Below are 15,238 nucleotides of genomic sequence, written 5' to 3' on the forward strand. Positions count from 1 at the left end.
CAAGTTCGTGATGTACAGGAGACACCCTTAAAACCTCTAAGAAATTCCCTTTTTCAAGGCCAGGTTGTGCCAGGAGGTCCTTGCTCCCTGCTGCCTGTGACATTTTGTCCCTTTCCAGCCACCTTTTTAACCTGCCTGTATCTAGAATCATAGAATCATAGAACTGGCTGGGTTGGAAGGGACCTCAGAGATCATCAAGTCCAACCCTTGATCCACTCCCGCTGCAGTTCCCAGCCCATGGCACTCAGTGCCACATCCAGGCTCTTTGGAAAGATCTCCAGACACACAGCAAATGGGGACTTGTCCTGTCCCCATCCTACACGGGACACATGTGGCTGTATCTTTAGGGTGCTGGGGTGGCCCAGGTTGCCCCCAGAAGCTGTGGCTGCCCCATCCCTGGCAGCGCTGAAGGTTGGATGGGTCTTGGAGCCCCCTGGGCTGGGGGAGGTGTCCCTGACCATGGCAGGGGTGGCACTGGGATGGGTTTTAGGGTCCCTTCCAACTCAAACCATTCCCTGACCTGGGGATGGTCTGGGTGCTGGGTATGACAGTGCCTTTCTGCAGGGTGCTCAGCACCCAGTGGGTTCTGGGGTACAGCGAGCCCAGAACATCCAGAACCCAATGGGCTGGTCCTGAGTGTGCATTTAGGACACCTTGACCCCACTCTTTGCCCTCATCCTTCCTCAAGAAGCCATCAGACTAAACCCCTCCCCAGCCTGCAGCCATGCCCAGCTGGAAGATCCCCTGGTTACTGGGAAGAGAAGCAGAAGTGTCCGAGGTGGTTGCTGAGCAGTGCCCCGGGGTTGGCCTCATCCTGCTCAGGAAGTCACCCAGGGGGGGCAGAAGCAGCACCCAGAGCTTGGCTCCTTCAGCCCCGACCCAGCCGGCTCTAGGGGCAGCCGGAAACCCCAGAAACAGCTGGAAACCCCAGGAACAGCTGGAAACAAACCCCAGGAACAGCTGGAAACACCAGGAACAGCTGGAAACAAACCCCAGGAACAGCTGGAAAATACCTGCAGGCTCTGAGGTCTCCTGGAGGGGAACAGGGGGTGCTGGGGAGAGCTGAGCACCTGCAGAGCCTCTGGCACCCAGGAGTTGGCAGCAGGGAGAGGAAGGAGCCGTGGGGCAAGGAAATTTTGGGTGTGAGCTGGCAGGTGAGTCAGAGACAAAACCAACCCGGCTTGGGAGGGGAATTTGGAGCCGTGCAGGAGGGCGCTGGAGCCCCGGGACAGCCCCGAGCAGGTAGGGAGAGCTCCGGCCTTGGGATGGAAAAGCTGCGGCTGATCGGGGTCAGTGCTGGGCACGGCTTTCCTTGGGGAGGAGACCTCCCAAAACTCCTTGGCACAAACCCGCCCGGCTGCTTGGAGACTGCTGAGAAAGCACATTCTTATAAGCCTTGAATCTTCACTTGCTGCCTCTTTCTTTTTTGTTTTTTTGGTTTTTTTTTCTTTCAATCTGTGGAGAGGTCTGTCCCAAAGCAGTTTCTGGGGTGCACCCAGCCCCTCCGCCCTGATTCCCTACTTTCCCCTTGGAGGCTGTGGCAGGGAATCAGATTGTTGGGGGAGAAAAACGAAACCACGAAGCCTCTGTTGCAATTTCCTGCTCCAGATGACAGAGAAACAAACAGAGCTGGGGCTCTCCCACCCTCCTTGCTGCCGGGCTGACCCATCTTCCTTCCCTGCTTAGAACTCAACATTCCTGGCTTCTCCTGACCCGTGGGGTTTCTGATCCTCACCCAGAACCTGCCTGCCCAGAACCCCCTTTCTGGGATGGGGTGAGACCAGTGCTCCTGGATGAGGGGCTCTGGGGGTCTGAGCTGGGCAGGAGGGGTGAGGACAGCTCTGTGTCCCCCAGCAGTGGCTTTCTGGGGCTGGATGTACCCAAGCCAGCCCTCCAGACACCTCATCTGCCCCCGGGGTGCTGCCTTTCACTGCTTTTCTGCTCATTTCTAGGGTGCTCACCATGAGGGTGGCCGTTCTCCTGCTCCTGGGGGTGGTGGAGGCAAGAGGTCCCTGTTTCTTCAATCGCACCCAGGAGCACTGTGTGTGCTACAACCTGTCCCAGAAAAGCATCGGGAGCCTCATCCAGTGCCTCGCAGCCTCAGTTGTGGAGTTTTGGGGGGGAGAGCTGGAGAGATACACAGCCCAGCCCATCACTGACCTGGAGGATGCTCCCGGCGTGCTGGGCTCCCTTATCATCAAGAAAATCGTTTTTGGTGATCTCCTGGTTCCTGAGGTGCTCCTCGCCCAAGTCCTGAGGTTCTTCTCCTACACCCACGTGGAGGAGTTGGTGTTTAAGAGCTGTGTTTTCCAGGGCAGAGGCAACTGGGCTGGCATGGCTGGCCAGGGCTTGCCCATCTTGTCCCTTCAGTTCCACAATGTGACATCTGCCCCTCTGCTGGGGCGGGAGGAGGAATTTTCCAGCCTGGGGACCTGGCTGGAGACCCTGCAGGAGCTGGCTGTCACCGAGTCCCATGTCACCAGCCTGCCCTGTGGCATTGGAAGGCTGTTCAAAGCCCTGCACTCCCTGGATTTGGCAGGGAACAGCCTCGGGGATGAGAGTTTGCTGCCCACCTTCTGCCAGGGGGCTTTTCCCCAGCTCCAGGTGCTGAGCCTGCAGCACAACGAGCTCACATCCTACCCTGGTGTCTGCCAAAGCCTGAAGCTGCTCCCGGAGCTCCAGCACCTGGATCTCAGTCAGAACAAACTCCTGGCAGACCCATCCTCCTCCTCCTCCTCCTGCCAGTGGCCAGAGACCCTCCGAATTTTCAACTTGTCAGCCGTGGGTTTGGATGAAGTCCTCAGACCTCTGCCTCCCCACCTGGAGGTGTTGGACCTGAGCCGTAACCACCTCCGGGCTGTGGACATCTCCCTCAGCTTCCTGAGGAAGCTCTTCCTGAGCCAAAACCTGCTGGAAGCTGCTCCCTCCCTCGGGAATTGCCCCAGGTTGGACACCCTGCACCTGGAGAACAACTCCATTGCGGAGCTGCCCTGGGAGGAGGTGAAGCTCCTGGGGGTCCTGCAGGAGGTGGCTCTGGATGGGAATCCCTATTCCTGCTCCTGCTCCGGGGCTGGGGGGCTCCAGGCACTGGCAGCCACGGGGCACCTTGGCCAGGGCTGGCCCCAGGACTACAGGTGCCACTTGCCCCCTGGCTACCAGGGCTGGCAGGTGAAGGATGTGCCAGTCTCAGGGCTGCAGTGTCACAGCGTGGCTGTCATTGTCCCCATCACTGTTGTCCTCATCCTGCTCGGCCTGGCCGGGGCTCTCTGCTTGCTCAGATCCAGACTTGGATTTCTCCAGCCCTGCTGCAGGGTGTGAAAGGGGAGGTGGGGACTGTCCCCCCCCCGGGATGCAGGGCCAGGAGCTCCGTGGGAAGGACCTTCAGGTGATGGTGAGGGCTCCATCCGTGTGTCCCCTGGAGAGCAGGATTGTCCCCAGCAGCATTCCAGGCATTGGGATGGCCCAGGACAGAGGTGGAGTCCCCATCCCTGGAGGCATTTAAAAGGCATTTGGAGCTGGGCCTTAAGGACAGGGTTTAGGAGCTGACTGTGGTGTTGGTCACAGGTTGGGCTGGATCAGCTTGGAGTTCTCTTCCAACCCAAATATTCTGTGATCCCAGGGTGGCTGTGCCTTTGCCCAGCCAAGTTTTGGGGCAGAAAGCCCATTGCCATGCTCTGACTTGGGGAGGGCTCCTCTGACCCCCCCTGCACCCACTGACCTGCCCAAGAGGAGTCCAATTCCAGGAGATCTGGAGGTGCTCAGATGCTCTGGTTCCACCACCCCCAAAAGTCTCACCCAAACCTTGTAGCCCTGTGTCCCCTGTCCCTGCTGCTCGGTGATTTAACACTGGATAGAAACCTCAAGGGACAGGGAAATGAACAAATTAAACACCACCACTAATGAGCAGGAGGCAGCAACCAAGACCTGAGCTCTTGAGGCACTGGGGGATGAGCCCCTCGAGTGTGGCTTTGAAGAGGTTCAGCCAGAAACTTTATAACTGGTAAGAAGAAAATGGGTTTATTCTGCCTTCTGGTTAATTCAGGAAATGCCTCCAGGGAAAGAGAAAAGGGATCTGGGGAAGCTGAGGGAGATGGGGGGACACAGAACTTACCATGGAGCTCTGATGGGGAGGGTCAGAGGGAGAAGGGTTCTGGGGAAGGAACAAAGATGGAAAAAGGGGCACGGGGGAGGAAAATGGGGCTGGTGGGAGGCAGGCAGCACTGAGCTGTGCTGTGGCCCCATGCTCTGTTCTGCCTTCTCATTAAAATCTAATCCTGGCCATTTGCTGTGTCACCTCACCCTCTGTGCACACACTGGGCTGGGCTCACCAGGGACTGGGAAACCAGCCTGGAAAATCCAGGGCTGGAGAGGGACAGTGGCTGGAAAGGACCCAAGGTCCAGCCCTGGCCCCATGGTGGCCTTTGGGGGTCTGCTGCCTGTTTGGTGGCACCCAGGGGTGCACCTGCCTGTGGGGAGCCCCTGGTTGGGGTCCACCCCCCTGTGCTGATGGGTGCCACCAAACCTGGTGGTCCTGTGTGCATCTCCACGTTGTCCCTGCTCCTGTCCCAGTGCAAGGGGCAGGGGCTGTCCTGGGACCTCTCTGCTTTCTGCCCCACTCTACATTTCCACAGAGCACACAGATCCTCAGCATTTCCTTTTGTGCTTTCCTGGTGGGATTGATCCCAACGTCTGGGATGCCCAAGACTGGGATTGGGTATCCCAATAACTGGGATTCTGGGGGTTGGGGTTGTTTCTGGTGTCCAGAGAAACCTTTATGCCAGTCCAAGGTCCCTCACCTCCTATCCCAGCTTGCACAGATGTCCCTCTTGGAGCCAGGAGCATCCCAGTGGGGTGAGTGGAACCCCAAAACCAAGCATTGGGCTGGGCTGGGAGCAAGCAGAGGATGACTAAGGGGGTGCTGGTGTGCAGGAGGAGGGGGGATGTGACCCTCCTTGGTGGCTCTTGTCTCTCTTGGCTTCCAGGATGGTGGAGGAGGCACTGGCAGTGGCTGTGCCCCATGCCCAAGCTGCCAGCAGTGCCTGTGCCTGGGGGCTGGGGGCTCTCCTGGCCCTGCAGCCCCCCCAGATGGGTGCTGAGCCATGCAGGGGTGAGGGATTTGGCTCCTCCGGATTGGGCCCTGGGGTGCTGGGGTGTCAGGGGGCTGGTGACAGCTCATCCCCCCACCCCTCCCCAAGGCCCAGCAGCACCCTCTGCACTCTCACCCTGGAGCAGGAGGTGGAGGGTGGCAGAGTCCTGGCATCCCCTGAGCTGTAGGTACTCAACCTGTCACCCCCCAGGTGACCCCGTTGGGCCTGGAGGCAGCAGCTGACCTGGACCTGGAGATTTTGGTGCAGACCCAGAAGCAGGGGATGCAGAACTGCAAACAGAACCCCCTGCAGGTGGGCAGGAATGGGTACCAGGGCCATGCCAGGCACCCCCAGGTGTCCCCATGGGACCAGCAGCACGGGGCAGGCATTGGACCTCCAGAGGACAGCAAACAGCTGGGCACAGCTGGCACTGCCACACAGACACCCCGAGCCAGCACACCAGCCTGGGGACCTTCAGACCTCAGACACCCAAACCCCCCACTGGGAATGACACTGGGAATGGCACCATCCCCACTGCCCCCAGGGGACAGCTTCACACACCACCCACTGGGGACAGACCCCACCATGGCACTGAGATACCCCCCTGGGGACAAACCCCACTGTGGCACTGGGACAACCCAGGGGGATAAACTCCTTTGGCACTGGGACACCCCATGGGGACAAATCCCTCTGGCATTGGGATACTCCATAGGGAAAACCCCACTCTGGCACTGGGACAGCCCATTGGGACAAACCCCACTGTGGCACTGGGATACCCTGTGGGGACAAACCCCACTCTGGCACTGGGACACCCCATGGGGATAAATCCCATTTTGGCACTGGGACACCCCATGGAGACAAATAAAACCCCACTCTGGATACCCCCCTGGGGACAAACCCCACTGTGGCACTGGGACAACCTGTGGGGAAGAAACCCTCTGGCACTGGGACACCTCTGTGGGGACAAACCCCACTCTGGCAGTGGGACAGCCCTGGGGACAAACCCCCCTGTGGCACTGGGACACCCCGTGGGAGCAGGGTCTGGAAGAGGAGCAGAGCAGGCATGGCAGGAGGGTGGGTGACCCCCCCACTGCTGCCAGCTGCAATAAAGCTGCTGTCACCTCCCTGCTGAGTGTGGTTTGGGGCAGACAGGTCCCTGTCCCCCAAACCTCTGCCCAGAGGGACAGAGGAACAGACACACCAGTGTGTTAACTCCAGCTTTAATAACCCTGCCCAGAGCCACCAGGGGCTTCTGCTTGCCACAACTCCCTGGCCACAGTACAGGCACACACCTGGGTGCTGCCCACCCCTCTCCTGGGTGCTGCTCACCCATCTCCTGGGGAGCAGGAGAAGCACCAACCCTGTGCTGTGAACTCCACAGACAGGGAGGGAGGGAGACTCCTTCTTCCTCAGCCCAGCAGGGGCTCAAGGGGTCACCTCAGCCCAGCAGAGGTGACTCCCCAGAGCCCCAAGAGAATCCCAAAGCCCAGGGCTGGGGAGGAGCTGGGATGTGGGATGCAGGAGGCCCTCCTGGCAGCAGCCCTGGGCTGGAGCTGAGAGCAGAGAGGGGCCAAGCACTGCAGGAACATCTTGAGGCACAAGAAATGGGTGCTCTTTGGTGTGGGGAAGCAGCTTGAGAAGGTGACAGAGGTGCTCGGGACCCAGGCTGAGGTCTCCCTGGTGATGTGGGGAACCCATGGAACAGCCAGGCTGGAGCAGGACCCAGCTGGGTTCAGGGAGAAGGAACCCCCCCACTTTGGGCACTCCTCCTCTGGGGGCCTTTTGCTTGTCTTGCACAGCTCCCTGCAAACAGCAAGGTGGGGAGGTTGTCAGGCAAAGCACAGCCCCAAGCCCCAAACAACCCTGAGGAACAACCAGAGAGCCCCAGCACATGCAGGGCAGGGAGGCAGCAGCTACCTGACCCCATAGTAGAGGTGAACAGCCAGGCCAATGCAGGAGGCAGCCACAAAGAAGAGGAGGGTGAGCTGCAGGTTGAAGAGGGTGACAGACAGGAGGGCATTGACCAGGAGAGAGCAGGAGATGACAAAGAGCCTGGTGATGTTACTGCTGTGCTTCATCACCACAGACATGATCAAACCATTCAAGGCCTGGCTGACCACGATCAGCAGCACCCAGGAGGAGAAGCCCTCCAGGAAGCCCCTCTCTGCACTGCTCCAGAAGTAACCCAGCAGGTTGAGCAGGACCCCGAAGAAGTAAAGGAAAAGGTTCTGAAGGCTGAGAGGCAGTGCTTGGGCTTTCAGGATGGCTTCTGTGTAGACAGCAGACAAGCCTGATATCAGGCAGTACACCAGGAGCAGCAAGAAGCCCACTGGGGTGATGTGCAGCTGCATCTTGGAGGGGCTGCCAGGGTCCTGCAGGCCACCAGAGCTGTAACTCACCCCGGCAGCCACCAGCAGGAAGAGAGCCACCCATTTGTGCAGGCTGAGTCTTTGGCGAAGGAAGAGGCTGTAGAGGAGTGCAGTGCTCACAATCTTCAGGTTACTGAGGACCTGGTAGGTGCTGGGATCCATGAAGAGCTGCATGTGAACCACCAGGTTGTTGTTGGCAGCATAGAGGAGGGCAGAGAGGGCGAAGGGGACAACGTGGTGCCACGAGACAGCAGCTCCCAGCAGCTCCCTGTCCCAGGTCAGCAGGAACAGGAGGGAAAACACCAGTTTTGTCAGCTCCACCAGAACCACCACAGAGGTGGAGCTGAAGGGGATCACACCATCCACCTTGCAGAGGGTCAGGAGGGGAGCGTGGGAGCCGTAAATGGCCACAGAGAGGAGCAGCATCAGTCCCCACAGCCCCCTCCTCAGCACCCGCTTTGCAGAGCCAGCAGCATTACCAAAAATCACCATTTTTCAGGTGGCAGCCAGGACAGGGGGAGCTGCTTTATGTGCAGCCAGACTCCTAACCCTAGGAGATTCAAGAAGAGACCAAGTACCGGGAATTTAATGAGCCTGATGGGAACAGGGATGATGCCACCTGCTACATCTCTGATTTTGTGTTTTGTCTTTTGTTAGGAGGAGAACTACGGAGCCACCCCAGGAAGCCACACAAAGCACATTCCTAGGGCAAAGCATGAGCTGGGTGGAAGGGTGTCCAGGTGGCCAGGAGGGTGACATGTCACAGGCAGCCCTTCAGTCTCCAGGGGCATGGAGAGGAGAGAAAAAAAGAGCAATAATCAGCTGGCAAACCGTTGGTTACTGCTGTGTCCGAGCTGCCGTGGGTCAGTGGAGTGGTCACTGCTGTGGGGACACTGGGACAAAGCCCCCATAGCCCCTGGGCAGGGATGAGGGGGGTGCTGTCAGGTGCCTCCGGTCCTGCTGCCCCCGGGGGGGCTCCTCCTGGCTAATCCCGACCTTTTTTCAGGGAGCTGAGGTAGTCCCGCAGGGTTTTCTCAACGTTGGGCACGTTGTAGTTCTGAGCAGCGTACACCCCGGTGCAGGTGCCCACCAGGAACCCCAGCACGGCCGAGAACCGCAGCTTGGCTACCACGTAGCCGGCCAGGAAGCCCTTGAGGAACGGCGAGGCCAGCAGAGAGCCATCCTGCGGGGAGGAGCAGAGAGTCAGGCCGGGCAGAGGGATTTTTCCGCCGATTCTCCCCTCAGGACGGAGGGGTTGGTGCCCGCCGGGGCCCGCAGGCCGCCCCGCCGCCTTTACCTGCCCCACGCCCGCCTGCACCTCGTCCTCCACCCTGCGCTGCAGGCTCTCCAGCTGGTCCTTCAGGAAGGCCAGGTCCTTCAGCTTGGGCAGCGGGTCCTGGGGAGGGGAAGGTCAGAGAGGGCGGCTCAGCCCGGCTGGGCTCAGCGGGACTGCCCGGCTCCCCTCACCCGCACTCACCTTCCCGTCCGACATCTTGAGGCGGCACCGCGGGAATGCGCGATCCTTATTGGCTGCTGGGGGGGACACGTGACGGGGAGCCCGCCCGCCGCCATCTTGAGGCGGGGCTGTCAGGGACCGCCCGGGAGGGAACGGGGCGGGGACCTTCCCTTCCCTTCCCTTCCCTTCCCTTCCCTTCCCTTCCCTTCCCTTCCCTTCCCTTCCCTTCCCTTCCCTTCCCTTCCCTTCCCTTCCCTTCCCTTCCCTTCCCTTCCCTTCCTCCCTTCCCTTCCCTTCCTTCCCTTCCCTCCCTTCCCTTCCCTTCCCTTCCCTTCCCTTCCCTTCCTCCCCCTCCCCTTCCCCTTCCCCCTTCCCCCTTCCCTTCCCCTTCCCCCTTCCCCCTTCCCCCTTCTCCCTTCTTCTCCCCTTCTCCCTTCTCCCCTTCTCCCCTTCTCCCTTCTCCCCTTCTCCCTTCTCCCCTTCTCCCTTTTCTCCCTTTTCTCCCTTCTCCTCCCTTCTCCCTTCTTCTCACTTTTCCCTTTTCCCTTCTCTTCCCTTCTCCTTCCTTTTCCTCCCTTCTTCTCCCTTCTTTTCCCTTCTTTTCCCTTCCTTTCCCTTCCTCTCCCTTCCTCTCCCTTCCTCTCCCTTCTTCTCCCTTCCTTTCCCTTTTGTCTCCCTTCTCCCCTTCCTTTCCTCCTTTCCTGTTCCCCCTTTTCTCTTCCCATTTCCCCTTCTCCCTTCACTTCCTTTCTCTTTCTTTCTCTTTCTCTTTCTCTTTCTCTTTCTCTTTCTCTTTCTCTTTCTCTTTCTCTTTCTCTTTCTCTTTCTCTTTCTCTTTCTCTTTCTCTTTCTCTTTCTCTTTCTCTTTCTCTTTCTCTTTCTCTTCTCTCTTCCCTTCTTCCTTTCTTCCCATCTCCCTTCCCATCTCCCTTCCCTCCCTCCTGGCTCTCTCTGCTTTCATCCCGTGTTTAGGATCGGGTATCCTCACCTTTGTGTTGGGAATGGGCAGGGATCAGCTCCTCATCCCCCTGGGCAGCACCAGGGACATTTATTCCCAGCCCTGCCACCTCTCAGGGAAACAAAACATCTCCCAGCCTCATTAACCTCTCCTCCTTCCCTTCCATCTGCAGGGTGTGTGTGTGCAGACAGCTCCAGGGGCTCTTTTCCTCAGGTTTGGAGGCAGGAATTCCACCTTCTGGCAGTGCTGGATGTACCAGGGAGCTCCCAAAGCCATTGGCATGAGTGACAGCAGGGGAGATACGGATGCATAAACCTCACTGCAGGATTTATCCCATTTCCTGGAATTAATCAATATTTGCATTCTCAGGTGTAATATATGTGTGTGTTTGTGAATTCATGTCGAGTAATTATTTGAATAATTATAAAGCATTTACTAACCCAACTTTAATAAAGTATTTTGCTAACCCTTTTTTGAGAGGAGTAATAATACATCTGCCTTCAACATTGTGAAAGATGCAAAGATAACTGTTCTTTGGGTAAATGCAAGGCTTGGGGGAACAAGAAACGAGACATAGAATCATAGAATCATAGAATTGGCTGGGTTGGAAGGGACCTCAGAGATCATCAAGTCCAACCCTTGATCCACTCCCCCCGTGGTTCCCAGCCCATGGCACTCAGTGCCACATCCAGGCTCTTTGGAAAGATCTCCAGACACGGAGAATCCACTACTTCCCTGGGCAGCCCATTCCAATGCCTGATCACCCTCTCCAGAAAGAAATTCTTTCTCATCTCCAACCTAAACCTCCCCAGGCACAACTTGAGACCCTGCCCTCTTGTCTTGCTGAGAGTTGCCTGGGAAAAGAGCCCAACCCCCCCCTGGCTCCAACCTCCTTTCAGGGAGTTGGAGAGAGTGATGAGGTCTCCCCTGAGCCTCCTCTTCTCCAGCCTCAACACCCCCAGCTCCCTCAGCCCTTCCTCAGAGGAATTCTGCTGGATCCCTTCACAGCCTCCTTGCTCTTCTCTGGACCTGCTCCAGCACCTCAATCTCCTTCCTGAGCTGAGGGGCCCAGAACTGGACACAGGACTCCAGATGAGCTCCTTCCCTCTTTCCTGTGCAACACTCTGCAGTCAGCAGTAAAAGCACCTGAAATTGCAAAGCTCTGTGGTGAGCAGCGAAATCAGCTGAGATTAGCACAACAGAATATACATTGTAGTGTTTTCATGGTACAGAAACTGGAGTTTAGAAAGGATATTGAGGTGCTGGAGCAGGTCCAAAGGAGGCAACTGGGCTGGTGAAGGGACTCGAGCACAGATCCTATGAGGAGAGGCTGAGGGAGCTGGGGGTGTTGAGGCTGGAGAAGAGGAGGCTCAGGGGAGACCTCATCACTCTCTACAACTCCCTGAAAGGAGGTTGGAGCCAGGGGGGGGTTGGGCTCTCTTCCCAGGCAACTCTCAGCAAGACAAGAGGGCAGGGTCTCAAGTTGTGCCAGGGGAGGTTTAGGTTGGAGATTAGAAAGAATTTCTTTCTGGAGAGGGTGATCAGGCATTGGAATGGGCTGCCCAGGGAAGTAGTGGATTCTCCGTGTCTGGAGATATTTCCAAAGAGCCTGGATGTGGCACTGAGTGCCATGGGCTGGGAACTGCAGTGGGAGTGGATCAAGGGTTGGACTTGATGATCTCTGAGCTCCCTCCCAACCCAGCCAGTTCTATGATTCTGTGTGTGGAATCGAAGGGTAAGGAGATGGGAAACTGAGGCAGACACTGACTTCATCCAACGACCACCAGCTGGGGCTCAAAAAGCCCCCCAGAGATAAAGTGGGCATGTGCCTTTGAAGGCCTGCCCGTGCCAAGAACTAATAAACATAACCCAGCCTGTTCCTAGAACAGTCATGAATATGTATTAGAAGTTATGAATATGTATTAAATACCTATGAATATGTATTAAGGTTTGGAATATAAACTAAAAGATTAAACTTTACGGGGTTTGTGTGAGTGGAGCACAGACACCCCCCGCACCCAGCACTGGTTTGCTCATTGCAATTTTATTAATTAAAATAAACCATTAATAGAAGAATATTGAGTCTCAGTCATTTATAAGCTCAGGTGTGTGTGGGGGTGCCTTTGGTGATTTTCCTGGCAGTCATCCTGCCACGTCCTCCTGTTAATCCCTCCTCCAACACAGGGATAATGTTGGGCTGCAGATTTTAACCAATTTCCATTTCCAAGGCCTCACTTAATTCCTTGAGCTTTTTATCTATTTACATGCAAAGGGCCTGGACTCAGCCCCAAATCAACCTCCTGTTGTTTAGTGTCAGAAGAGCCATTTACCCAGGACTGTGTTTCTCACAGAACAGAATTTCTTTTCAGGAAACTCATCATTCCCATAAAATCCTTTTGATCCCCCAGCCCTCACTGGAAGCAGCTCAGGTGTTGCTGCTGTCCTGGGGATGGATCCTCTCTGCATCCATGGTCACCCAGGACATTCCTGGCTCCCAGGGGATGGGAGCAGCAGCCTGGGGGGGACCCCAGCACAAAACTGGGGAGTAAGGCACAAGGGAGACCCCCAAACCCCCCCCCTTCAGGTACTCCCTAAGGATTAGGGCTGGCAGCTCCCTCTTTGCCAACAATTGGGAAGGGCTCCCTCAGCCTCCTGTGACCACAAACTGGCCCCTTCTTCCCTCCTTTGGGGCTTTAAATTGTTTTTTTTTTTTTAATTTCCTTTCTTTGTTCACCTTCCTGTGGGATTTGGGGGACCCAAACTCTGTCTGCCACGCCAGTTAAAAAACAAGAAGCAAGGCTGATGAGTTCTGAGAAATGAACATTTTGGGGGCTTGGCTACCCAGGGAATTAAAAAATGGCGATTCTGGGGTTCTCTTAGTGCCAGGGTTTAGAGGCTCAAGGATTTAAAGGTGTGGATTTGGGGGCTTGGAAATTTAATTTATATCCCACTCCACCTGGAGATTTCACTGCTCCCATCCAGCTGGGGGAGGTTGTGAAGCAGAGGCAGGTAATGAGCAGGTAATTCCTCAGCTGCTTCCAATCAGGTCACTTTTCAAGCTGGGTTTTTACTACTACATGAAAGGTAAAAAAAAAAAAAATTAATAAAAAAATATATGTATATATATAAATATATAAAGATTAAATAAATATATGTAAATATACTAAATAAGTAAATATGGTAAATAAATATATATAGTAAATATATAAATATATAGTAAATATAATAAATAAGTATATATATATATATATATATATAAAGATTTAAAAAAAAATGATGTGATTTCAAGGACGATGGAGCACAAGCACCAAACTTAAAACTGCAGCTTAGGGACCCCCACAAAACTTGAAGCTTTGCCCCCCCAGGGTGAAGATGTGGCTGAGCAGCAACACAGGAGGGCAGCAGAGCTCCATCACAACCCCATTTTTTTCCGTTTTTCTGCAGTTTGTCCCCATGGAGCACTCAGCCCCCTGGGTGGAACGGGCACCTCTTTGCCAGGAACTTTATTTCAGCCTCGTGAAGTGGCTGTGAAGCATCATCCATCCCAGAGTTGGGTTTGGACCTGCAGAGTTGTGGACCTGCAGTTACCTCCCAGCCAGAGCTGCTCTTTAGAGGTAAAATGGGTGTAAAGTTTAAAGATCTAAATCAAAGGAGGTCCTGATCCATCTTTCATAAAATCACAGAATTGGCTGGGTTGGAAGGGACCTCAGAGATCATCAAGTCCAACCCTTGATCCACTCCCCCCGTGGTTCCCAGCCCATGGCACTCAGTGCCACATCCAGGCTCTTTGGAAATATCTCCAGACACGGAGAATCCACTACTTCCCTGGGCAGCCCATTCCAATGCCTGATCACCCTCTCCAGAAAGAAATTCTTTCTCATCTCCAACCTAAACCTCCCCTGGCACAACTTGAGACCCTGCCCTCTTGTCTTGCTGAGAGTTGCCTGGGAAAAGAGCCCAACCCCCCCTTGGCTCCAACCTCCTTTCAGGGAGTTGGAGAGAGTGATGAGGTCTCCCCTGAGCCTCCTCTTCTCCAGCCTCAACACCCCCAGCTCCCTCAGCTTCTCCTCAGAGGAATTCTGCTGGATCCCTTCACAGCCTCCTTGCTCTTCTCTGGACCTGCTCCAGCACCTCAATCTCCTTCCTGAGCTGAGGGGCCCAGAACTGGACACAGGACTCAAGCTGTGGCCTCCCCAGAGCTGAGCACAGGGGCAGAATCCCTTTCCTGGACCTGCTGGCCACGCTGTTCCTGAGCCAGCCCAGGATGCCATTGGCCTTCTTGGCCACCTGGGCACACTGCTGGCTCCTGTTCAGCTTCCTGGCAATCCAGACTCCCAGGTCCCTTTCTGCCACTCTGTGCCCAGCCTGGAGCTCCCCATGGGGTTGTTGTGGCCAAAGTGCAGGACCCGGCACTTGGAATGTTGAACCTCATCCGGTTGGGATCATCCCAACTCTCCAGTCTGTCCAGGTCCCTCTGCAGAGCCCTCCTGCCTTCCAGCTGATCCACACTCCCCCCCAGCTTGGTGTCATCTGCAGATTTGCTGATGATGGACTCAATCCCCTCATCTAAATCATCAATGAAGATATTGAACAGCACTGGGCCCAACACTGATCCCTGGGGGACACCACAGCCGCCATTTTGATGCAGCCCCGTTCAGCACCACTCTCTGGGCCCGGCCCTCCAGCCAGTTCCTAACCCAGCACAGGGTGCTCCTGTCCAAGCTGGGGGCTGACAGCTTTTTCAGGAGGATGCTGATGTGCCAGAACATCAGCAGAGAAACTGCCCTGGTGTTTTCTCTTTGGCTCTGGGGACCTGGGAATGGCCTCTGTTTGTTTGGTGGAGGAGGGCAGGGTCACTGCTCAGCCAACCCGGCCACCTGCAGCAGGAGTGGATCAAGGGTTGGACTTGATGATCTCTGAGGTCCCTTCCAACCCAGCCAATTCTATGATTCTATTTTGGTGCCATTTAAAGAAGCAGAAAGCTAGGAACCTGGGTGGCACAGGGCATCTTTTAATTAAATTAATTTAATCTTCTAATTGCCTGAAGTTTTCTGGCATGGAACTGCAGGATGGTGCCTTCTCCTGCTGGCATGGGCAGGGGGGGGTTAGACTTAGGGGGTTGGGGTGACTTTGGGGGTCACAGTGACCTCTCCTGCTCAAGCAGGGCTGTGCCAGAACAATGTGTGGTGACACCCCAGGTCTTGGCACCCTCCTGGTGCTGATGCTGAGGGGCTGGGGCTGCAGGGAGGACACACCAGGGCTGGGCCAGGCTGTGTCTGTGCTGCTGGAACCTTCACCCCCCCAGAAACTGGGGAGCCCTGGGTCAGGGGTGAGGTGGAACACTGCAGTTAGCACAAAACCTCAGCTT

At 56.0% G+C, this 15,238-nt stretch overlaps 2 protein-coding genes across 5 annotated transcripts; one reads left to right on the top strand and one right to left on the bottom strand.

The window, feature by feature from the left end:
• Positions 1-710: 710 nt before the first annotated feature.
• Positions 711-4,138, top strand: LOC103534772 (toll-like receptor 2). 3 transcript variants are annotated; one of them, XM_008500762.2, is made up of 2 exons: positions 711-1,154; positions 1,953-4,138. In XM_008500762.2, exon 2 carries the CDS (start codon positions 1,963-1,965, stop codon positions 3,316-3,318), a length of 1,356 nt encoding a protein of 451 aa, XP_008498984.1. In that variant the 5' UTR covers positions 711-1,154; positions 1,953-1,962; the 3' UTR covers positions 3,319-4,138. The 3 variants fall into 3 exon arrangements, with proteins under 3 accessions (XP_008498984.1, XP_030315316.1, XP_030315315.1); XM_030459456.1 differs by lacking the exon at positions 711-1,154 and adding an exon at positions 1,178-1,242 and having other exon boundaries at positions 1,953-4,137; XM_030459455.1 differs by lacking the exon at positions 711-1,154 and adding an exon at positions 1,487-1,774.
• Positions 4,139-6,291: 2,153 nt separating this feature from the next.
• Positions 6,292-9,007, bottom strand: SLC35A4 (solute carrier family 35 member A4). Of its 2 annotated transcripts, XM_030459251.1 has the most exons (3): positions 8,934-9,007; positions 8,754-8,852; positions 6,292-8,639 (listed from the first exon to the last, which is right to left on the bottom strand). In XM_030459251.1, exons 1-3 carry the CDS (start codon positions 8,946-8,948, stop codon positions 8,442-8,444), a joined length of 312 nt encoding a protein of 103 aa, XP_030315111.1. In that variant the 5' UTR covers positions 8,949-9,007; the 3' UTR covers positions 6,292-8,441. The 2 variants fall into 2 exon arrangements, with proteins under 2 accessions (XP_030315111.1, XP_030315110.1); XM_030459250.1 differs by lacking the exon at positions 8,934-9,007.
• Positions 9,008-15,238: the final 6,231 nt, after the last annotated feature.

The sequence above is a fragment of the Calypte anna genome, chromosome 13 (assembly GCF_003957555.1).
Source record: "Calypte anna isolate BGI_N300 chromosome 13, bCalAnn1_v1.p, whole genome shotgun sequence".
NCBI lineage: Eukaryota > Metazoa > Chordata > Aves > Apodiformes > Trochilidae > Calypte > Calypte anna.

Bases quoted from the DNA above. Each gene is read 5' to 3' on its own strand.
- SLC35A4 (XM_030459250.1), bottom strand. From the start codon at position 7,948: ATGGTGATTTTTGGTAATGCTGCTGGCTCTGCAAAGCGGGTGCTGAGG.